The 25,386-nt window shown below is 38.4% G+C and overlaps 1 protein-coding gene across 1 annotated transcript in view; it reads left to right on the top strand.

Annotated features, from left to right (window-relative positions):
* The window catches only part of cacna1ba (calcium channel, voltage-dependent, N type, alpha 1B subunit, a), a 156,159-nt gene that overhangs the window by 67,248 nt on the left and 63,525 nt on the right, over window positions 1–25,386 (top strand). Inside the window, exons 15-27 of the mRNA XM_067520853.1 lie at window positions 218–290; window positions 375–492; window positions 606–673; window positions 3,285–3,391; window positions 7,245–7,310; window positions 8,409–8,444; window positions 11,325–12,110; window positions 13,284–13,477; window positions 14,641–14,761; window positions 20,005–20,134; window positions 20,372–20,431; window positions 21,103–21,209; window positions 21,746–21,757. Coding sequence (XP_067376954.1) covers window positions 218–290; window positions 375–492; window positions 606–673; window positions 3,285–3,391; window positions 7,245–7,310; window positions 8,409–8,444; window positions 11,325–12,110; window positions 13,284–13,477; window positions 14,641–14,761; window positions 20,005–20,134; window positions 20,372–20,431; window positions 21,103–21,209; window positions 21,746–21,757 — 1,878 coding nt within the window. The remainder of the gene's footprint in view (window positions 1–217; window positions 291–374; window positions 493–605; window positions 674–3,284; window positions 3,392–7,244; window positions 7,311–8,408; window positions 8,445–11,324; window positions 12,111–13,283; window positions 13,478–14,640; window positions 14,762–20,004; window positions 20,135–20,371; window positions 20,432–21,102; window positions 21,210–21,745; window positions 21,758–25,386) is intronic.

Genomic DNA, 25,386 nt, shown 5'->3' on the forward strand with positions numbered 1-25,386 from the left:
ATCCCTCTGACATGAACAGTCATTAGGAGAGCAGCTTTAAGGCCAATCAGATGAGGAACTCATAATAGGTGTACAATACGTTGTGCTGGAATTGTGTTTAGCCTAATGGAGATTATATTAAACTACTCCATCCTCCAATACCTGGAGGAATTAATTTAAGTGTGTAGTAGCTTTAAAGCTTGATTATATTTAAAAACTGTTTATATTCTCTCCGAAGGTTTAATTTTGAAGATGAGACACCGACAACCAACTTTGACACATTCCCAGCAGCGATTCTCACAGTTTTCCAGGTAATGGTCAACTCTATCTATTTTGTCCTCTTCTGTTTTTACTGCTGAACTGGACTCAGAAACAAGCCTGTCTCCACCCTGCAGATCCTTACCGGGGAAGACTGGAACGCAGTCATGTACCACGGGATAGAGTCTCAGGGGGGCGTACATGGAGGAATGTTTTCCTCCATTTATTTTATAGTACTGACTCTCTTTGGAAACTGTATCCTGCCTAACTGATGAATTTATCTATGATCTGAAGAAAGGCTGTTATTGTAAATGTTCATTGTGTGTTATTCAATCTTTTGCTCTTTTCCTGAGACCAAAACTCCCCAGACACTCTCCTCAATGTGTTTTTGGCCATTGCCGTCGATAACCTTGCAAATGCCCAGGAACTCACCAAGGTACAGTATTCTATCATAATGGCAGATATTCTGGCTTTATAGTGATCTACAGAGGTTTTAGCATACTTATATGATTTACTTTGCAAGATGAGGCTGCTGTAGTATGACTGATGTAACGTTACAACAGGTCAATGTAATGAACTGTCATCTATTTATATTGGCTTTTTAATGCCCAACCAACAACAGCATAAAAAATACCATTTTGTTATTACTATAAATGTTATTGTTTTATTAACTTTATACATATATTGATATAAAAATGTAAAAAACTAAGCAAAACTGTGGGCATGTGGGGCCGCCCCTAGAGAAGCATGTTGGTGAGAACTAACTGTATAATGCAAATTAGATGTTTTGGCAAATCAAATCGTTCCAAATCAAACAAGAACAAATGAAATAGCTCAACACAACTAATGATACTGGTGGTTTCTCCAAGGTCAACCTAAAATGCAACTTTTAATAACTACTGCACTCTCAACGTTTTCCAACCTCTTCCTGACAAGTATCTTTTTATGACCTGCTGCAAATGTGATGCATCCACAGACTCCAGACTTCTGGCAGGTTCCTGAAGAATCTTGGCCCCTTCCTTTTTTCCAATGGCCAACAGTTCACTAATATTATTTGGTTTATGTGCCTAATTGCCTTCATCAAATTTCACCAGATTTTTCAAGTTAGAGAACAGTGTGACCAGAAATATAGCAATAATATTTCAAAATAAATCAAATCATACATTAACAATAGGGCCATATAGTATATAATTTGAACATTGCTGTTGTGATGTGCCCATGCGGAATATTTACATTCCACCATCCCAAAGTGATTTCAGAAACTCAGCTAAAGGTCTCAGCCACCCAGTCTGTCTCGCTCGATCCTGTTCATGCCTCACCCTCATCTGACCCAGTTCTAGATCCAACCTAATGATATCGGGAAGAAAACAGGTGAAATTAATTTGGATGATGACCAGAGAGTAACTGGCAGATAAGAGGGAAGTCTACAGGAAGGGGGGAGGCAGAAATGAGGAGTGCCAAAGAGGAAGTGGGGAAGCGGAGAACAAGACAGTAACTGGTAGCCAGACTGTAGCCATAATCATTTTGCAGTGTTTTTCCAGAGCCTACTCAATCGCTGTGTTCCAGTCACAGCCATTACTTGTTTCCAGTATCACACAATTATAGAACCTTAATTCAAAAAAGTCAAATCATAAATGGTCTGCACTTATATAACGCATTTCTACCTATTGGCACTCAAAGCTTATTATTACTGCTTATTATTCACCCATTCACACTCACAATCACACACACACACTCTGCTATGGAGCTGGCCAACACTCACCAGGAGCAACTAAATTGGGGTTCAGTGTCTTGCTCAAGGACACTTCGACATGTGACCAGAGGAGCCGGGGATTGAACCAACAACTGTGAGATTGGTGGACAACCGCTCTACCTTCCTGCACCACAGTCGCCCCTGGTCTGCATTTATTTAGCACTTTTCTACTTATTGTTATTCAAAGCACTTTACATTGCTTGTCATTCACCTATTCATACTCAGAAACACACACACACACACACACACACACACACACACACAGGGGAGCTGCTATGTAGCTGGGCAACACTCACCAGGAGCAACTAAGTTGTGGTTCAGTGTCTTGCTCAAGACTAAACAGGTAGACAGGTAGCCAGGGCTTATGAAGGGGAGGTGAAAGGTGTAGAGAATACAGGGGAGGAAGAGACAGAGAGAGCAGAGTCATGGCTGTGACAACTGCTCGTTTTGAAGATATTAAAAACAACATCTTAATCGGGGGTTGTAGAGACTAAAATGTCTCAGACAAATTAACTAAAGTATTAGTTTGTCATTTACTGTAGAAAGATGGATGTATCAATCCATGGCTTTTGGCTTGTCCCTTTAGTGGTCTCTACAGCAGAATATTCTGCACATTGATTTGGAATGAGTTTGTACACCGGATGCCTTTCCTGCTGCAAGCCTCCTATTTTGGGCTCCGGACCGGTACCAAGCTTAGCCTTGGTAGAATTTGAACTGCAGCCTTCTGCATGCCAACCTAATGCTTGTACCACTGAGCCACCAGGACTCCTGTTGCCATCATGTATACTGCAGGCTTTTCTCCACCTGTCTTCTTAGAAATCTGGTTGCAGAACTTAATGTTTCTCTTACTGAAAGTGTCCAGGTATTGTAGCCACTGTTCTGTTAAATTTGAACTTGTGAACTATGCTTTCAATTGTGTCTCTAGGAACATTCAGTGCTTCACTATATTTTTGTATTCTTTTATTTGTTTGTGGGAGGCAATGAGCTCTTAACCGTTTTTAACAATTTTTTTGACGGTTTAGGTGTTGATGTGTTCTCAAGCACACCTGCCACGCCTAATGAAGCTCTTGGATAGTTGCATTTGGTGTTTGAGACTGCAGTGGTCATTAAAAGTTGTGTTTTGTGTTGAATTTGGAGGAGCCACATAAAACATTTAGTTGTGTTGATCAATTGAAATTGTTCCTTTTTGATTTGCTCATTGCAAACTGCTGAAACTTTTAATATTTTGCTAATACACCAAATTTTCAATAATGGTTAAATCATTTTGTGTTTTTCGCATATATGAACTTGCCAGGATGAAGAGGAACAAGAGGAGGCCATCAATAAAAAACTTGCCCTTCAGAAGGCCAAGGAGGTAAAGGAAGTCAGCCCTATGTCGGCCGCTAACATTTCCATCACAGCGTAAGTCAACCTCTTCTAATGTTTCTGAAATTTCTGTTCTTTAATCTTATCTCTAAACATACCACAGAAAACAGACACATGAACTCTAAATCTGAAGAAATATTGTCACTTTTGCTAAAGAGCACATCACCTGCTTATCATGCATTGCTTTTTGAGTGAAGCACAGATATATACCCTTACTCAAAACATAAAATACATATGAACAGAATAATTCAACAGCAACCTGTAATAATAGACACAGTATAAGCATTTTTAACATTTAGATTCCACTTATGTCTTGTTTTTCAGACTTTACACAGAGCTAAACAATATCGTTTATTGATCTCTACTGACATGCAGCCACAAGGGGCATTGAATAGCAAAAACAAAAAAACAGCATGTAAATTAAAATCTAACAAAATGCTATTCATAACCAGCAAAGTTAATTAAAGCTATGAAACTTAAGTTAGTAGTCAAATGTTGTTTTTGTGCTATTTCCAACCAAATATAGCTTTTAAATGTTTTTGCAAATCATTGGATTCTTTATTTTTTACATTTAATACAGTGTCCCAACCCTTTTTTCATAAGGGGCTGTTGAGTCGCAAGGCAACATATTAGGCTTTATATTAAACCTTATACTGTTTAATATACTTATATAATTATATATAATTTAATAAATATAATATAATATATAATTTGAACTTTCTCCCTTTAGTTCTAGTTTGAGTAGTACATGTACATGAATGCCATTAAACTTCCCTCTGATTTCCCTACATTGAATTATCTCTACTTCTAGCCGACAAAACGACTCCAGATAAAATACTTGGATGAACACTTAGTTCACATTTTGTCATCTTGTTGCACATACTATGGAGTATGCTTTTCCAGAGCTCCTCTAGATGACATCATCTAAACTTTAAATGATTAAACTTTAAACAGGAGCTTTTTGGATAGAAGCAGGGAAATATTTTAATAGAGGGAAGCATGTACAGTACATTTACACCTAAACTAAGGCCATAGAAAACAAGTTAAAAATTGGAAGTATTTTTTAGAGCAAATGACTTCTACCTAAGTGTTTCAGTGGGGGAAAAAATATGAATTTGTGAGGTGCTCAGCAGTACATTTTAATTTATAAGCATTATCAGGATGCTTAAAAAAAACATCTTAACACAAAGATTCATTTTACTCTTTAGTTTGTTAATACCAAAAAACAGCAAGCAGGAAAGTGAAAATGTATATATTTGCTAAATATGTACACGAGGAACTGCTATTCATTCACATTCTAACACATTTGCCATAGCGATTTAAATTGTAAATGGTCTGGACCCTTGGTGCATTTCTGCCTATTGGCACAATAATTTCGCATTAACAATCACAAACACTCATACACCGATGGGGGAGCTGCTATCCAGCTGGCCAACGCTCACCAGGAGCAACTAAGTTAGCGTTCAGTGTCTTGCTCAACGACACGTCAACATGTAACCGGAGGAGCTGAAGATTGAACCAACAACTGCAAGACTGGTGGACAACTGCTCTACCTTCCTGTGCCACAGTGGCCCAATTTAAGCCAATAGTACCACAGATAACATCTTGGTCAATCCCCTCCATTTATTGGATCACTTCTTTATTCTGCTCACTGTCTTCAACCCTAGACTTTCGCAGTCTTGTAGACCTTCTTGTCCCTCAGCTTCTAATCCATGGTTCACCGACTGGATCCGGGAGCAATGCACTGTGATCAGGAGTGCTGAGAGGAAGTGGTACAAATCCAAGACTCCCTCTGCTCTTGCTGATTATCAGGGTCCGCTTTTGTCTTTTTCTTACAGTGTCACCGGGGTAAAGACTGTATACTACCAGGACAAGCTCAGCAACATCTCAGACACCAGGAAGCTGTTCTCCACTTTCAAATCAATCATCTACCCACCTCCACCTCCGCCATCTACCTCTCTCACTGCTGATGTCTTTGCTCGCTTTTTTACTAATAAGGTGGCAGCCATCAGCTCACAGTTCTCTCCTCCAGAGGATGACATCCTGCTAACTTCTTCTAACGCTCCATCGCTCTCCTCATTTTCAACTCTGACTGAGGACAACGTATCAACCCTCCTTCTCTCTAACCATCTGACCACCAGCTCTCTGGTTTCGATCCCTTCCACTCTCCTTCAAGTAGTTGCACCCACCCTAATAATCAACATATCTCTCAACAAAGGCATTGTTCCTACCTCATTCAAGCAGGCGCAGGTTACCTCACTGCTTAAAAAGTCCTCTTACGACTTCTCCCTTGTGGGCAATTACAGGCCTTTATCTCTTCTTCAATTACTTCTGGCCAAGACAATGGAATGAGCAGTCTTCAATCAACTGCTCCTCCTTGATTTTAACAAGTCTGGTTCAAGAGTGGTCACCCCATAGAAAGGGCATTCCTGATGGTCGTGGAATTTCTGCGGGCTGCAAAAGCCGCAGGTCAGTCTTTGGTCTTAATACTACTCAACCTATCTGCAGCCTTTCACACTGTGAACCATCAGATGTTCTTGTCCACACTCTGACTTGGGCATCTCTGGATCAGCTCTAGTTTGTCTACTGTCTTAATTTAGGGACAAACCTTCAAGGTATTCTAGCAGGGGCATGTTTCTAACTCTCATAGCCTCTCTACAGGTGTGCCGCAGTGCTCAGTTCTCGGTCCACTTCTTTTTTCTGTCTATACTTCATCACTGCGTTCTATCATCAGCTCACATGGCTTTTTCTATCACAGATTACAGCAATGCCCTATTAATGGGGTTACTAGTATGCACAATCAAACCCTTGCAGATGACCCAAAACTGGGCAGCATGCCTCATTTGTAATCAGCCAAAAAGGACTCGTGTTACATCATTCTTCAGATCTCTACACTGGCTTCTGGTAGCTGCCCAGATCAGGTTCAAAGCTGCCTCTTGCCTACAGGTTGGTCAACTCAACAGCTCCTGCTTACCTCAACCTCATTCAGATCTACAAACTGTGCTCTGCCAGTGAACAATGTCTGGTGGTCCCAGCAGCGCAGAAGACACAAAGCAAAACTCTTCAGCTCAGTGATCCCACGATTGTGGAACAAGCTACCTAAGCTACCAACTTCACCACCAATATTCATAAAACTGATGAAAACAGAACTCTTCCACACCTTCCTATGCACTTGAATCTATCTAGAAAAAAACTGTCTTTCTGCTCTTTCTTGTACTTGCATCTTATGAAACATAAACACTTTGCTTTGATGTTTTCTCCTTAACTTCGGTTTTTGCTTCCCTTGTGCCTCACTTGTAAATTGCTTTGGATAAAAGCATCTGCTAAATGACTTAATGTAAATGTAAACGTGGCATGATTGCCCATAGCACTATAATAAACTTGGTGACACCACATGAACTGAGATTTATTGGCTTCTGCAATAAAGATTCAACATTGTTGTGGTTTTTGCGTTAATCTTCATATTCGACATTGTTCGACATTCGACATTTGACATCTTTTTTTCCCTTCTCTACCTATGACAGTTGTCCAGACTATCTCTACTACACACATTTGTAAAATTCAGTTTGACATGATTATGTTGGGGCTTATATTTTCAGTCCACATTTTAACAGGAAAAACTGAACAAAACACATTTTTATTTAGTATGTTAATTTAGTATGTCAGTATGTTAATGAAAGTACCCCTGGTGGTACATTTGTGAGACATTTTCTTTTCTGGTTTATTATCAGTCTTGTGTTTCTGACCTTGTATGTCCATTTCTTTAAAATGTAATAGAAGATAAAAGGACACAGAGAAGACAGAGAAATGTTGATCAGTCTGGCCATTTCTCTGACTTCATCCAATGTGATGTTCCCCCTCCCCAATTTCTTTTTTTGTGCATGGACAGTTTTCTAACACGCAGTCGAAGTAACGCACACTGTAGCAGCCCATCCATCTGCAGCTTTAACTCACTGTGAGTTATCACCTATTTGTTACAAATTTAATCCTTTTTATTATCCCACCCATTTATTATCCCATCTCTCACCCCTCATCTTCTGCTGTTAAACTCTGTCTCATTCTGGTGTCATAATTTTATCACTCTTTTGTGGGACGTATCCAATAGAACATGGCAGCTCTTCTGTGCTCATGCCTTGCGACAGAGCAGTGTGTGTGTCTCAGTAATTCCATTCCCTCTTCAGTGTTTTTTATTTCCAAAGCATCTGTGAGTCTTCATCGTATCTGACTGTATCTGACTTCGTGATCAACATCCTTAGACTTATTTTCAGTTGCTGCAACTTTCATTCTGTAGATTGCAGAATGAAATTGTTCATACAGTTTTTATTCTGTATTTGTAGATGTTATGCAATTCCCAAGTTAGTCATAAATATGTGTTGTATGTTGTTACTGCCGTGAGTGTTCAGTAGAAACACAGACAGATGCTAAATTAAGTTGAACACAGCAATTGTTAAGTAACTGTTTCTCTTATTTGTTGAGTAATTTGCAAAACCAGATGATGCAGATTTTTTTTAAGTTTGACAGTACAACCAAAATGCAACACAAAACAAGTTTTGTAGGATTTGTAATCAAAGACTTACATTTCTGGATTCACTGGATTATAGTCAGATCCAATGTCTTGAATGAAAGAAGCTCTACATTTAATAACAGCAAGAATTAGTTTGGGATGATAGCAGAAGAGTCTCATTGTCAACAAAGATTTGGGTTATGGATAGAGAACATGATTTGGGTCAAATGTACTATAGTGTTGTGCCTTAAGTTGCTGTGGACTTTTTTCATACCAAACCAAATAGTTTTCTTTAAAACTGTTGTAGGACATTTGTAGATTTGTTGTTTAGTACTTTTATTTTATCTCCTGATCCCATTTCCCTGCTCCTTCAACAAAAACAGTTTGTTAGCATTTTTGTATAATTTTCTGTCTTTAGATGCCTTTTTTCCTTATCAGTTTTTGAAGATTTGTTGTGCCCCTCTGTATTTTTGTCTGTAACTTGTTTGCCTTTTAATTTTATTCTTTCCCTCTGTTTGTTTCAATGTTGCTCCTTTTACATGTCTGTAGGAGTTATGTCTGCACTCCAGCCCATCACTTCCTGAGGTAAACTCAACTGCCTGCTAGGAAGGTGGTTATTGATGATTAAATCTGTACATCTGTTAAAACATACATAATCAGTTCCCATTATTTATATTCTTTAAGGGTTGCCCTGCATTCCTTCATTCATACCATGTTCCAGGCTTTTCTGTTAATTTAGTGAGTCCAGTTACATCTCGTCTATTCATGTCTTCAGAGTGCAGTGTAGGTGCTTGCTCTTAAGGTTTGTCAAATGTAGGTGAGCATAAAGAAAGAAGAAGGTAAGCATGAAAAATACTACTGCAGGATGACTAAATCTGAGGATCAAGGTTATTTATTTATAAGTGCAGTCATCCACGGACCACAGGGTCAGTGGTTCGATCCCTGGTCCCGGTTATATGTCGAAGTGTCTCTGGGCAAGACACTAAACCCCTAACAGCCCATTCCCATCCCCAGCTTTGCAGTGCCGGTAGAAATTGGGGAGGGTTGCGTCAGGAAGGGCATCCGGCATAAAAAAAACTGCCAAATTAACATGCAGACAATGATTCACTGTGGCAACCCTGAACTCACGGAATAAGTCAAAAGGACAAAAAATAAAAATAAAAATTGCATAATGCCATGTTAAATCAAGTTATTGTAACATGTAATTTCCTACTGTCAGGTTAAACGATCACATTCTCAAAACTGCATGCATTCAGCCACGTTGAAGGCTTGTGTTAAGCATATCAAGAGAAACATGTAGCATGCTACAGCATGGTAATGTGGCCATGCTTGGCTTTTGTTCAGGTGTGTATGTATGTATATATATATATATATATATGTATATATATATATATATATATATATATATATAAATAGACCCAGTGATTGGCAGTGCTAAAAGCCGCATTGCACTTAATGGTACTTTATGTCATTCAGCAAGTAGGGATTCTGTGTTCCATCATGAGAAGTAAAATAAAATGAGCCATACTGCTGGTTTGAGCCAAAGAAGTATAAAGTACATACAAAATCAATATGTCACTTCAAAAGGAAACCATACAGTACCTATTGGTGTATCCTTTGAAAATGCTTATTTAGCACTGTCTCGCAAAAATGCAGAAAAGACATGCGTTTAGGTCGACGTCTAGGTCCCCATTTCTAAATCTGTGGGACATACAATACAGGTTTAAAGCACAGACATCTAGATATGACTTCATGTACTTCTACATCTAATACAGGTAAAGCCAGGGCTTCTTTTTAGGACCTTTTTGGAGGTCTACATGTATGGTAAATTTATTATTAATTCTATTTCACATTCACAAAAGGTGAACTCTAAATTAGATGTCTTACGAATATCAAATTTAGACATCCATTACACATCCACACAAGGCTCCACCTCAATATCTAAATTTGATATCTTTTAAATGTCAAATTTAAACATTCATTACAAATCCACACAAGGTTCCACCTCAATATCTAAATTTGATATCTTTTAAATGTCAAATTTAAACATTCATTACAAATCCACACAAGGTTCCAAATGAAACCTCAATGTCTTTTTAAGATGCTGTGTGATTGTTGAATTGAAAAGTCTAATAGGTTCTAAAGTCATCATCTAGTCTTCTGAGAGAGAATATTTCTATTTTGAAACCTGAAAATTTGTTTCGGTGGCCAATAATAATCCCAAATAGATTCTAAACAAATTCTGTCTATGACGTGTTATGAATGTATAGAGGCATCCAACATAAGTTAAATATTTGATTGTGTAATTGAGAATGAGAAAGGTTAGTACCCCCCTCTTTTAATACTGTTTTGTGAGAGAGTGTGTATGTGTGGTTTTTTTTGTGTTTAAAAACTTAACAAAAGTCATCTGATCATACCAAGTCTTGATATTAGAAATATACAACCTCAGACAAACAAGAACATACAACATTTTTTGTACCACGAGGTATTTCTGCTGAATTACTGTTTGCTTTTTACCAGAAAAGTCCACTTAGGTCTCATCGGTCCATAGGACATTGTTCCACAAGTCTTGGGTTTGTTCAGATGCAGTTTTGCGAACTTCAGTTATGTTTTCATTTTCCTTTTAGACAGAAGAGGCTTTGCCCTGGCAGACCTCCCAAATAAAATTTACTTGTTCAGTCTTTTTCTAAATGTGCTGTTGTGGACTTTAACATCAACATGCTCAATGAGTTCTGTAAGGTCTGAGATGGAGCTCTTGGGTTTCTGTATTTCTCTGAGCATTAGAGTCTGACCTTCGGTTGAATGTGCTGGGTCGTCCGCTCCTGGATATGCTTTCCACTTGTGAATAATCTTTCTAACTGAAGCAAACTGAACTCCAGATTGTTTGGAAATAATGTATTAACCCTTTCCAGATTGACAACAATTGCTTCTCTAAGACCATTGTTTATGTCTTCTCTCTTGCTAATATACAAATGAATGCTCCACACCAGGAAACTGCCATAACTTCTTAGTTTATAAAGATCTGCAGAAATTGTGATGATCAGTTAATCAAGGTCTGATGATTAGCAGTCACTGCAATTTATACTCTTTAATCCTTTAAGAGGAGCTTAAGAGGGGGTACTTAGTATAGCCCATATGTCTTTGTTGTTGTTGGTTTTGTTATTTTTACTCAATTATTGTTATGTTGTTGGTCGTCTGAGGTTTTACTTGCCTAATACTAAGACGGAACCGGTTTTGGTATACAATGTCTCTTCAGTGTCTAAATTCAATGTTCAGTAGATGTTGCAAAAAGTTTCATTTTGGACCTTGAGTCAGTTTATGCAAGATGATGATCGTGATTCATTCGATGGCTACTCAGGAGAACCCTTTTGAATGTCTTCATGGTTCATGGCATGTGTCCTTGCCTACTGGGTCACATTGTCAGTTGTTATAATAATTGTTATGGTTTTTCTTCTGCCCTTATAGTAGGGAGCAGCACAAGTCAGTGAAGACGATGTCTGTGTGGGAGCAGAGAGCTAACCAACTGAGGAGGCAAAACCAGGCAAGCTGTGAGGCACTGTACAGTGAGCTAGAACCTGAGGAGCGTCTCCGCCTGTCAGCACTCCGTGTTCGACCTGACATGAAGACACACCATGACCGGCCACTGCTTGTTGAGCCCTGTGATGGACCTTTACTGGGTGGCCACCAGCATCATCATCAAAAGCCATACATGCCAGAGGAGGTTGAGAAGGTGACTGGACCTTCGTTTATGCCTCACCAGCCCCGTCGCCACCACCGCCACAAAGACAAGGATAGGGCAAAAATGAAAGAGGACGCAAATGATAATGGTGGCAGTGCTAAAGAAGGGAGACACCATGTTCATCACAGCCACCCTAAAGACCACCACAGCAACAAGGGCAAGGAAGGTAAGAGTGAGAAGTCCCACATCCGTGAGGGAGGCAGAAAGCATTACCATCAGAGCTCAGTGGATGACAGCAGAGGTGGAGGAGTAACAAATGAGAGAGAGCATCGACATCACCATTCACACCGGCAGTCCAGAGGAGGCAGTGGGACAGTGAAAAGTGGAGGGAGTAGAGAGCGAAGATCTAGGCACAAAGATGGTCGTTCTTCTAACAGGGATGGGGATAGGAATTCCAGAGGAGAAAGTGCTGCCAATGGAGAGAGAAGAAAACATCAGACTCATGGATCTAGGGGCCAATCTACAGTTGAAGGGGAGGAGTCCAATGAGAAAGAGATGACCCAAAGTCACAGGTAAAAATCTAATCCATTGCAGGGTCCACAAAACTCTCTTGTCTGAATTGAAACTTTGCCAGAGTCTAAGCTCAAGCTAACAATGGTCAAATGCAGATTCAGTATTTTAGACAGATTTATATTTGTTGTTCATTTATAACCTGTAGTCAGAATGCATCTTCTGTTGGTGGTTGGGGGTGGGTGGGTGATTTGCACTTAAATCCAGTTATGAAAACAGTGATGCTAATAGGCTGGGTCAGCATTTCTAAGGAAGCTCTGTATTTATGTTAAATCAGTGTTTTGACCTATCATTGTGTCCTGTAGTATAGTCACTTTTATTAGTATTCACACCTCTTTACTTTTACATACCTGTACTGCAAAATCAATTTAAACTTAAAGAAAACTTACATTTTTGATCATCAATCATCACACAATGACCCATAAACGGCATGAACCACTTTCTTGCACATAAATTGAATTCAAAAACAGACATTTTTTTACTGTTCAAAAGTATTAACAGTGTGTTGTGACTCCAAATTGTGTTCAGGTGCATCCTTTTTTAGAAATATGTCTAGATTTTCAATGAACTTTACCTTCTGTGATTAATGTAATTGATTGGACATAAAGGTACACAATTATTATTATAGGTTTCCACAGCTTGCATTACTAGATCATAAACCAAGCCATGAAATCCAATAATCTACAAATCATCAATACAAACATGAACATTCCATGACATCTCATTCCAGCCAACAATGTTTGTATGCATTTCTATTGAATTGCATGATCTCAGGACAAGCACCGGACAACTTAGCAGTTGTATAATATCAATATCAATCACAGGCCCCAGAATTACAATAAATTGAAATTGCACTGTGGCAACCTACCTTGATAAAAAATGCATTCCATTGCTGTAGTTTTTTAGATTAACTATGGTAGAAATCACACATTCACATTGTTTTATTTTGGCAATAGTGGCAACTATTTGGCACACTATTCTGTGTGGATAAATGCATATTTGTATGTCTGTGTCTCTCTGTGTTAGGCCTAAAAGACTGGAGACCTGTCTAGGGTGTACTCTGCCTCTCGCAGAATAATAGCTAGGACAGGCTCCAGCCCCCCATGCCCTTAACACAATAAACGGTAAAGATAATGCATGGACTCTTTATATCTAAAATGCTATCTTTCTTGTAGGGACAAGTTTGCTGACTCAGAAGGGGAATCCCTAGCCATCTCCCCCCAGCTGGGTATTGGGGAGGGCATCTGGCCCCCTGAACGACCAGAAGACTCAGGCAACCAGAGTAACATCATGCAAACTGGCCAAACCTCCATCCAAATCCCACCTCTGACTGTCACGTCCCCACCTGGAGAAACCACCCACATACAAAGTCAGTGCTAAAAACAAATGTATATTTATATAAAATATACACTCACTCACGTCATTATGTATACTCTAATACAATCCAATACAGCAGCTCTGCCGTGAATTCTTCTTTTGCAAAGTTATAATTTCTCAGTGTATAAGTTACAAAAGTCAAAGTGGTGATAATTCTTATTATAATTTACAACTCCAATTCCAAAGAAGTTGGGAATGATGTGAAAACATAAATAAAAATAGAATCTAATGATTTGCATTTTACTATCGTCCCAACTCCTTTGGAATTGGGGTTGTATTACTAAGGTCACAAACGTTGGTGGAGTCTTACTGGAGTTAAAGTAGTTTGAAGTTTATGTGTTAATGGCAGCCTCTGTGTATGCAGTCTTTTTTTTTGCTAATGGTTCATACACAGTTAGCTCAGCATTAAAATCTACTGTCATATAAGCTGCAGTTATAATGGTGGAAGTGAATTCTCTCGGCAGATCAATAGGGATGGAGAAGAAAAAAAGGATCAGTAAGTGGCTGATTCCTATAGTCATTGTAAACGTTACCCAGTGATTAATATAAGGACTATTTTTATTTGATGTAAATAAAGGGATTATGGTGTAGAAATTAATTAAAGAATTTAAACTCAGTTATCAGTTCATTAGCTTCACCAAGTCAGTACCATCAGTACAATGTGACCACTCCTATGCCTTAAATGTTATATCAATTTCTGAGTAGATAAATTAATTTGTGATTAATCATGTACGATTGACAGCCTTAATAGGAAAAAAAAAAAAAAAAAAAGTGCTTAAAGTGCTCAAGTATCCCAAAGTAACAGCATCTTGGGTTGACTAGCCAGCCCTCATGCACTCCACAGAATAATTTAAACCCTCCAGCCTGGACCAATAGCGATATGCAATCTATGTTTGCGCTGAAACTAAAATCAGAATATGTTTTGGTACCTCATTCACATGGCTTAAATTGTCTTCTATTGTAAAGCCCATTGTTTGCAATACTCTTAAATCATATGGGAAGAATTTATTAAATTCAATAAATAAAATACAAAAATAATAGCAATAGCGAGTAGTAATGAAAGAATAAAAATGGTAAATTAAAAAATAGGTAGACTGAGGTAGAATTCTGGCATGTCTGACATGGTTGGTTAAACTGAATTATCTGTCTTCCCAGTGAACAGCATTGACTGTGAGACAATCCCCATGAACGAGAAGAACCTGGACGATCAATCTCAAAGTGGACCTAAACCCATCTTGCCATACAGTTCCATGTTCATCTTTGGACAGACCAATCCGTGAGTCACCACAACCTGTCTCATCTAACTCATTCTGCAACAGAAACTCCAGCATTGTTAATAATTAGGTTAGACTTTATTTGTTAGGGCAGTTCACAAAAATACATTGTATTTACACAGATCACGAATCACACAGACAGACATGGCCTCAAAAAAGTTACAACTGCTGTTGGAAATAAAATGATTTAAAGCTTTAATGTCTCCAGTGGAGCATGGAATGACTAACTTTAAGCTCTTAACTTAAACTGTGATGCAGTCAAGGTATAGTACTGGAAATCAGTCCAAAGCAGGTATGTATAAGGAATTAGAGCCAGCCTCTCCTATGATCTTATGGCATAGTTATGAACTCTGAACTCAACTAGGATAGGAATGCTATTCTTTGAAACTATGACTTTCATTGGTCTCCTCATAAACATAAGATGTTTTGAAAAAAATACAAATATTTAGCTATATATTGGCATTATACTGTTTTATATGTTTTCAGTGGCAAAATAACCTCTGTTTCAAAATAAGAACAAATTCAGCAAGATGTTCTCCATGAGCTGTTTTGGTTAGTCTTCGCAAATCTTAAAGCATTCATAATACCTGGATACCTGGATGGTATCAACTGGACCTCGAATTAGAATATGCCTACGACCTGGGAGATCAGTAATACATTCATTCTGAAATGCACACATTTTGAACATGATGTACAGATGAATATATGTTATTAGATGTTAAGTCTACAGCAGAAACTATAAACATTTATTTATAAGTCAGTGTGTGCAATTTAGACCATTAGTGCAATGGACATTAGTAATAATGCAAAAGAGAATAAACAACAGTTGAGAATGCAGTGTATAAAGGGTCAGCGATATAGAAGTGTACCTTTACCTTCAGCTTTTAGCAGTGCTTGGCCCTTTTGATGCCCCTCCTCAGGTTTGCTTTGGATGTCCTGTAGCCCTTTGCATCACCTTCAGCAGGAGCTGCACCTCCTTGTTCCTCCATGGCTTCTGGTTAGGTTACATAGTGATCTGTTTCTGTGTTGTGAAACAATAGCGGTGTTGATACAGTCCAGTACAGAGGAGGTCAATGTTCACATGAGAGCCACAGGTAGCCTGAGAGGCTATATAATATCATCACAAAATTCAGAGAATCAAGAGGAATCTCTGTGCGCAAGGGACAAGACTGAAGTTCAAAACTGGATGTGCATGATTTTTGGGGCCTCAGGTGGCAATGCATTAAAAGCAGGCTTGTGCCATGTGTAACCACGACTCTGATAAAATCATTAAACTTACAGTCCTATCTTGTCAACCAACTCTCTAGCCTCTCACTCTCCAAGATGTTGTTAAACAAACTAGTCAGAAACTCTACTTGCACCTCTCCTAGACAGTTCCATGCCTCCACAGGTATGTCATCAGGACCAACTGCCTTTCCACTCTTCATCCTCTTTAATGTCTTCCCATCACATTCCTGGCACCTGTCTATACGTTTCCATCCTTATCTTTAATCACACTAACCTGCTGCACATCCTTCCCATCTCTATCTCTTTGTCTGGTCAACCTGTACAAATCCACCTCTCCCTCTTTAGTGTCCAACCTAACATACAAGTCCTCATATGCTCTTTGTTTGCCCTTTGCCACCTCTACCTTCACCTTATGTTGTATCTCCCTGTACTCCTGTCTACTCTCTTCAGTCCTCTCAGTGTCCCACTTCTTCTTAGCTAACCTCTTTCTCTGTATACACTCCTGAACTTCCTCATTCCACCACCAAGTCTCCTTGTCCACTTTCCTCTTTCCAGATGACACACTGAGTACCCTCCTACCTGTCTCCCTGATCAAATTAGCTGTAGTGGTCCAGTCATCTGGAAGCATCTCCTGACCACCCAGAACATGTCTCAGATCCTCCCTTAAAACTACACAAAATTCTTCCTTTTTCAACTTCCACCACTTCGTCCTCTGCTCTGCTTTTGTCCTCTTCATCTTCCTCACCACCAGAGTCATTTTACACACGACCATCCTGTGTTGTCTGGCTACACGCTCCCCTACCAATACTTTACAGTCACTGATCTTTTTCAGATTACAGCATCTACAAGATGTAGTCCACCTGAGTGCTTCTACCTCGGCTCTTATACGTCACCCTATGTTCCTGCCTCTTCTGGTAGAAAGTGTTCACTACAGCCATTTCCATCCTCTTTGCAAAGTCTACCACCATCTGTCCTTCTGTGTTCCTGTCCTGAAGACCAAACCTGCCTATCACATTCTCATTACGTCTGTTCCCTACCTACAATCAACACTCTCTAACCTCTGGGAATGCACTGAATCACTTCATCTAACTCACTCCAAAATGTCTCCTTCTCTTCTAAGTGACATCCTACATGTGGGGAATAACCACTAACATCATTGAAAAGCACGCCTTTAATTTCCAGCTTCAGACTCAACTTGTCTGATACACTTTTCTCTTTTCTAGAACATTCCTCACAAACTCCTCTTTCAGGATAACCCCTACTCCATTTCTCTTCTATCTGACCCATGGTAGAACAACTTGAACCCTGCTCCTAAGCTTTTAGCTTGGCTACCTCTCCACATGGTCTCCTGGACACACAGTATATCCACCTTCCTTCTCTGTATCATGTCAACCAACTCTCTAGCCTTCCCTGTCATGGTCCCAACATTCAAAGTCCCTACTGTCAGTCCTACACTGTTAGCTTTCCTGTTCTCTCCCTGCCTACAAACAGGCCTTCCTCCTCTCCTTGTTCGACCAACAGTAGTCCAATTTCCATTGTTAGCCTGTAGGTCAACAGTACCGGTGGCGGTCGTGGTTAACCTGGGCCCCGACCGATCCAGTATGGGAGTCATTTTTGGTGTGAAAGTCATGTGACGTGGCAAAAACTGTAAAGCAAGTTAAGGAGGCAAAAGGCAGCTCACAGTCTTGGTTATAGTGAGTTTAATCAGCAAGACAGAGAAACATGCTGACCAGAACTACACTCTAGAGCGGGCCAAATCAGATTTGACACAGATGTGTAGGTTGTTCAGCCTTTTAACAGCTCGGTTTACACAAAGAAAATAGGGATGAGTAAATGCAAAGCAACCTTCATACAAAGTGGTCAGTAGTCTAATTACCAAGTTCTTGTTACTTTGTCGTTTTGTCTTCTATGCCTTTTAAGTCCTTGAGACTGATCATCTGTGCTGGGTTCTGTGGGTTCCCTGCTAGAAAGCAAATGATGTAGGAAGTTTTATGGCTGATATCTAGCTAACACACTTCTTTGTGGGGCCAGAGACAGGATGTCTTGCTGGAGAGCAAAAGGTGAGGAAGCACTGGTTTAAACAAGTTTGATACTGGGTCTCCCAGAAGTGTGAAAACGGGGAAACAGTGTTACCCAGACTTTGAAATATCTCTGTCAGATCATGATTCGCATTTTTAATGTGGCATGTGTTTTATGTCGGATGCCCTTCCTGACACAACCCCGCATTTATCCAGACTTGGGACTGGCACATGAAGACACTGGCTTGTGTCTCCTTGCGGTTGCATTACCCTGTGATCCAACCTACAACCACCAAATTTGTTTCAATGCAAAATGTCAACATGGCTTTTCATCTGACAGATATTTGGATTTTGAAAATGGACATAACTCTCTATCTAGATATCCCGGACCAGATGCCCTGTAACAGTAGCCCCGGTACACCATAGTCCTGTCGTACCTCCTACAAAACACCTGAGGGACACAGTAGTAGATCTTCTCCTGGTCCACATACTGTAACACATAGTAACAATAATATGGTCTATTACTGATATCACTGATCACTGATAAGTAATATCTGAGATCTGATTGATCTATGAGAGCCTCCTTGGCTGAAGCTTTCCTTGAGAGGCTGAGCAGTGTGATACTCTCACTATTGAAATACACTGTTCACTCTTCCTTTTAAAATATGTAAACCCCCACCCTATCTAATTCACAATGCCTTTGACACTGAAGAAGACAGCCTGACGGAGTTTAAAATCTAATGTTTACCAGGATGAATCCACACCTCGTCACTTGTTGTTAAGGAGCTTCTTAATTACCTCAGAGACCCCTGCCCAAGAAATCACCAAGTCTTTTAAAATACGGGAGTTTCGGCTCAGGGTTCAGTTGGGTACCTCAAAGTGCTGCTTCTAAGCCCTGCCTTCCTTTTCTTAACCATTAGATGCTTTGCCAGATGTTACTTGGGGGTAACTAAAAACTGTCCATTCCCTCCCTGGACTTCTGGGTCATCCATCTGCACCTACTCAAGCTGCAACCTTCGTAGCCTGCTAGTACCCACCCAATGCTTTATAAGATCTCTTAACTATGCCCAATAGGTCTGCCCTTTTAGCCTGGCATCATCCAGCTGGTTCTCCGTTAGCCGTCATAACAGGCACCAATGGCCTGTTGACTGCAACTCAGAATAGCTATTCTGACAAATCCCTGTAGCCCTGGGATGCAAAAGAAATTATTCTGAAACTGGAAATTATTTTAAAATGTCCCCAGTCTGGGGGTAGTACTCTGTGATTCAGTTTCAGGAACCTTATGGGCGGACTTAAATGTCACTGATTGGTCAGATACTACCCAGCATTTTTTAGCTGTGATATTTCACACTTGGGCCTGAGCAAGAGAGTTGTTTGTGTTTCCTCAATAATGCATTAACCGATCTATAATAGATAGTGAGTGTCAGGAGTGGAGTGACTTGGGACAGTTGAAGTTTCTTTACAAGTTGCAGTGCATTGGATGGACTTTTACCCCAGTGGAGACTGGTAAATTTAGTCTTTGGGAAACCAGGCACCATGAGTTAAGGCCCAGCCATCAGACCCTCACCAGCAATCTCCCCTCCCATGTTCAGCTCCAGGACCTGGGTGCTGTGACAATTTTGAAAGATCAGATTCATCAGGGCCATTTACATAGCTTTTTTTCTGGTCTCTTCCATGGGACCTCTTTATCTTGGGAAACTCTAAAAGGGGCCATTGCCTCAGGCTGTTTAACTCCCAAGGTCTCTAGCATCTCACAATAAAATGTTTATTTGTTCCTGGTCATACATTATGTCTGTATTTCTGTGCACTCTCACAATGGAAACTTCAACTGTGAACTGCATTTCCCATATGTACAAATAATGTACTGTATGATTAATTTGTCAGTATAAGCTTTAGGTTTGTCTTTGTTAGAAATGTTCAGTCATTACAATTTAGTGACTAAGTCTCATTTTAAATCTCTAATTCACTCTCTTTCTCCTTTCCTGCATGTTTCTCCTCAGTGTGAGACGGTTATGTCACTATATTGTGACTCTGCGATATTTTGAGATGTCCATCCTAGTTGTCATTGCTATGAGCAGTATTGCTTTGGCAGCAGAGGACCCTGTCTGGACAAATGCCCCTCGCAACAATGTGAGACTTACATGGGTCTTAATTTTACATTTTCATACATTATATCACTACGTTCATGCATACAAACAGAAAGTGTTTCTTTTTTATATTATTATCTTTTAAACTGATGTTAGGCACATTGGTAAAATTAACCTGTGAAATTATGAAAAGTTTCTTCAACTAGTAGATTACTGACTCTGGAATGTTTGCACTAAATTTGTAGTAGACTACTAATTCAGTCTTTTTTTTTTTTTGCAGGTCCTCAAATATCTGGACTATGCCTTTACTGGTGTTTTCACTTTTGAAATGGTGATCAAGGTATGAATGGTCATTATATAAATGCACAATTAAAACTATCATGTCATGATCTTGGTTTGTTTTACTGCTGTTTTCTCCATTGTGTATAAACTATATTATGATGAGCAGAATTTGGTTGCGGACTACAGTTATTTTCTACCTTAGCAGAAAGAATTTAACTGATTAATCTGGGGAGGTCAGTGAGGCAGTAAGTGCAGGTCAACTCAATGCGATCATTGTAGTACAATCAGAATATCAAGCTGCACTACTGTCACTTTTTTAGTTATTATTAGTTAGTTTCATATAATTGAATGGATTTTACTTTCTGTCACTGATTAAGTGGTGATTAAACATAGTTTTAGCTAGTTAATTTCAAAATAATTTAAGTAATTTGTCTTTTACTCTTGCCACATTTAACAGGTGTCACAAAAACACAGTGCTTTGCATTTCACATTAAAACCAGCAGTTGGTATTACTATTGTTGCTGATTGCTGTACGGTGCGGTCCAAGTCTGTGATAGTTTTGTGTAAACCTAGAGATAATCAGACCAGTTTCTTTTTTTTAAAACCCAAATGTCTACAGCAAAAACAAATACATAATACATACAAATAAAATTGCCTCCTCATTCCAATACTTTTCGAGGAAACTGTATGTAAAAATTGACAGGGAAATAACTGATGTCTTTAATTTAGATGGTTGACCTGGGTCTTCTGCTCCATACTGGATCCTACTTCAGAGACTTATGGAACATTCTGGACTTCATAGTGGTCAGTGGGGCACTGGTGGCCTTTGCATTTTCGTAAGTTTGACTATTCCTACCTTTTTTGTCACAAAATAAGATGTCTCAGATTTGTATGGTAATAATCCTGATAATTACATCTGATGGATACATCTGGTATCTTAACTCCAGATTTCTTCCAAATGTTCATTAGAAGAAAAAGGAAAAGTTTGTTTACAGAAAACCATAAACACCAAGGTCACCTAATCCAGGAGCTCTTCTCCTCACCTCCATCTCCTCAACAGTAATTATGTATTATAAGCATCTAATAGTGAACACTCTTTTTATTGGATTTGTTGATGGACTCATCACAATTTTGATATCTGATTATGTATTATGCAAATGTCATTGTATGGATCCACTAGAATAACCCCTCTAAGAAGGTTATGCTGGTGTTTTTAGAGATAGAATTATAAAACATAACTGTCAACATGGTGTTTTTAAGTGACAGTCTTTTGAAACAGTTGCTGTTGCCATTTTAAAGTGTTGTCGGGTGTTGCAAAGTGAGTTAATTGACATAATCCTCCCCCTGTTTCTGTGCTGGAATCCTTTTGAAGGAGCTTCATAGGGTAATGCCTCCTTTACCTCTCTAATTTTGCTTGTCTTGGTCATCAGATGTGTATGTATTTGAGAGAGAAGAAATACATACCTTACATACTCATGGCTTGCGAAAACATTTTCCTCACAATCTTACTTCTTGAAATGTATTCAGTTTTTCTTCAAAGGAATCATAACAGGAGTTTTGCTACTTTATACTCTTTGATTTTTAATATTTTAAAAACGTTTTTATGTATATAAAGGTAAATATACATAAAAACACAACATTAAAAATACATTTTCAGGCTTCGTTTATTGATTAATTAAGAGTAAATATCTTACTTTGAGTGAGCACTCTCACTATCATCTGTGTCTCTCTAAAATTTTATTGTTGCCTCAATTTTCACAGAACGATTTGATATTCACCAGTATATAAATGAAAATGGAAATTTCCAGAAATTGGTTCTAAAGGATCTAAACAAATGCAGTGTGATCCTTGTGTATGTAAACATAATTTTCCAAATCCCTTATCATGGAATTGGCATGCAAATATGCAAATGCTGTATAAGTCCATATAAATTTGAGTGTGTGTATGTGTAAAAACTATATCTCTATCTATCTATCTATCTATCTATCTATCTATCTATAGATAGATAGATAGATAGATAGATATCTATAGATAGATAGATAGATAGATAGATAGATAGATATGAAGTGAAATTGCTTGTGAGGATGGATGTTTTTTGCAGCATGCACTCCTATATCTGGACCACATTGTCATCTCATTGACTAGCTAGGTCCCACCTGTACTTGATCATCATGCGCTTGGCTAAAAGTTCTTTCTCCATAGTCCCTTCCATACTGCAGGGGCATGTTCATTAGTGTCTTCACAGAGTTTGTAATGAGAGATATTTTCAATAGTTCTTTCCATCTCCCCATTCCTGCTTGGACTGGAACGATACCATCTAGCTATAAGTTTAATATCTGCTGTGTGACTGTACTGTCACATCATGTCCACATGCAGTTTGCTGAATAGTACTTAATATTTACTGTATATTTGACTGAAGCATACTGCAGAAGTGGATACATGTATATGGTTTGATACTTAATCTGTGCTAATCAGAATTTGTGAATATTTTTTCATGGGTTAAATTTGTATACAGAACTTTTTAGACACAATCTGTGTAAATGCACATAATTTTATAAATAAGACATTATGTAAATATGTTACTACCTAACTATGATCAGCAGTAGTCTTATGCTGCTTACAATGTTAACTAACTGCATAATTATGCAATAATAAGATTAGCCCCCATTTAGAACTCCAGTTAACGCATGTTATAAGACAATAAGTCTATGCAGATATATGCCCATTCATTAACCAAGCTGGTGAACTAGAGCTAGGAAAATGGAAAAAATTGCTTTACAAGAATTCCTCCACACACAAAGAATATCTAGATCTTTATTGATTAAATAATCGTACATGAACAAATCTTTGTGTGAAAGCTTCTTCTTCCTATACTTTCATACACTTAGTATTTTTACAGTTTAATTTCATAACATGTCAAGATAACCCCAAGCGGGCACTGTCCCTCTACTAGCAGTACCTTCTCAGCAGAGAAAAGAAAAAAAGGATTAGTAAGTGATTTCTGCTTGATTTCTGTTATCACTCTAAACTATGTGCATTTGTGTAGGTACAAATTAATTAGGCCTAATTAAAATTCACTTAGTTGTCAGTTTACTCGCTTCACTTAATTCTAACCATCTATACCATGAGTCCACTCCTATTTTCAAGAGTATTAAATAAGATCACTAATAGATCCACTCATCAAGCAGACACATCAACACGGGTTGTGTCAAGTCACTGTTTGGTAATAATGTCCCTACAAAAACAACTTGTTATAACGTTATTTTTGAGGTCACCATGGCAAAGACAGATTTGGAATCCCACTTTTAAAATTCATGGTCGTTGCGCTTGCACACATCACTATTAGCAGAACCACAAGCAGTAAGCTGCCTTGTAAGAGGATAGTGCCTACATTCAGCTCGAAATATTCCCATTACATTGATTTCATTGTGAGGAAACTAAACTAAAACTGGATTTTAATCATTAATGGCAGGGTGCAACAAACAAAATAGAATTAACAAAAATTGTCGCTGCATATGTGACGATGAAGTTGTTCATTTTTGACTTTTGGTTTGTCTTTCAGAACCTAACCCTTCAGAAAAGTATTGCAATGCAAAAAGGTACTTTTTATACATAAAGTAATAATATTAATTTTAAACAAAGTAAGGCTATTGAGTAAAATATATTACATTGAGCAACAAGCTCTACACTATCCAACAACACCAGCTCCACATCTGCCTTGTATCCTTTTAACTTTTTTACCACTTGCTAATGAGTAAAAGCTTATCCAATATTTACCTTCTTTCTACTCTCCCAATTTCTCATCTTCACCTCCTCAGATGTCTAATGGAGTTTTAATTTTTTCTTTTATTTCAACTAGTTATAAGCGATAGTCTAACATCACAAATGTTGGAAAAATAAAAAAGCCTGCTATTATTGTCTGACTCTCACTGTAACCAATTACCTATTCTAAATGCAAGCCTAAAGTCACATATTTGTAATGAAATAATGATTCAATTGTTAATGAGTGAAGATGATCTTGTGTGTGCTGGAATTTTTAGTATTTGTTTTTCTGCAACTTTCCTGATCCAACTTCACACCCTGGCAGATAATTGACCATTCAGCTGTACATAGGTTTCACATTATTTATTAACCCATTGTTCCTTCAAATTTTGAGCAATAAGAGTAGCAGCATTAAGCAGCAAGGCAATCCCAAATATTTATTGAAGGTTTGACTTACTGTTATCTTTGAATTGCAACTAAAGAAAAAAATATTATTTCATAATAATGAGCTCTGAGTTCTATTTGATTTTTAAATGGTGTATTTTTCTGCAATTGCTTGTTTTTTACTTCATAAAGTCTGATGTATTTAATGTTAACGATTTGCAGATGCCCTGTTATTCTGTCTTGTTCTTTTTCTTAAAGTTCCTCTTCCCTGATTCTAAAGGGGTAAATCAAAGTTAAATTATTTGCAAAGGCTCTTTGGCTTCAGATCACTTCCATTATAGCAGTTACAGTCTTGATTGACAGCTGTCATTCGCTTACCATGCATGTCTCCAGATCTCATTATGCATGCCATCTATTTGACCTGCCTGTGGCAATGATAACAAACCATAGCATCTCATCAAAGATGAATCTCTGAATCTGTCAACTCAGCTACTGGATCCTCTCAAATGTTGTGATCAGTTTGTGGCTTTTATGGGCATTTCATGTTTGATGCTACAAACTTTAGTGCCTTTTATTCATTTTCAGATAAGTTGATATAATCATTGATATTTCTATTTGTTGATTAGTTACAGAATGTCAGAAGAGGTCTGTCTTGTTTTCACTTTCTCTTTTTTTTTTAAGTTTTAGTTGAGACTGAGAAGTTGTAGCAGCACACAGTTGCAGAATAAGTGCTGAGCTAATTATCTGTATGGATTAGTCTTGAACAATGATTTGTGCATTACTTTAAAGAAAGACTACAACCGAAACTAACAGGCAGATTTAGCATCCAAACAAAATTTTCCTTATATGGGCCATGGGTAAATCCAT

The sequence above is a fragment of the Channa argus genome, chromosome 11 (genome assembly GCF_033026475.1).
Source record: "Channa argus isolate prfri chromosome 11, Channa argus male v1.0, whole genome shotgun sequence".
Classification (NCBI taxonomy): Eukaryota; Metazoa; Chordata; class Actinopteri; order Anabantiformes; family Channidae; genus Channa; species Channa argus.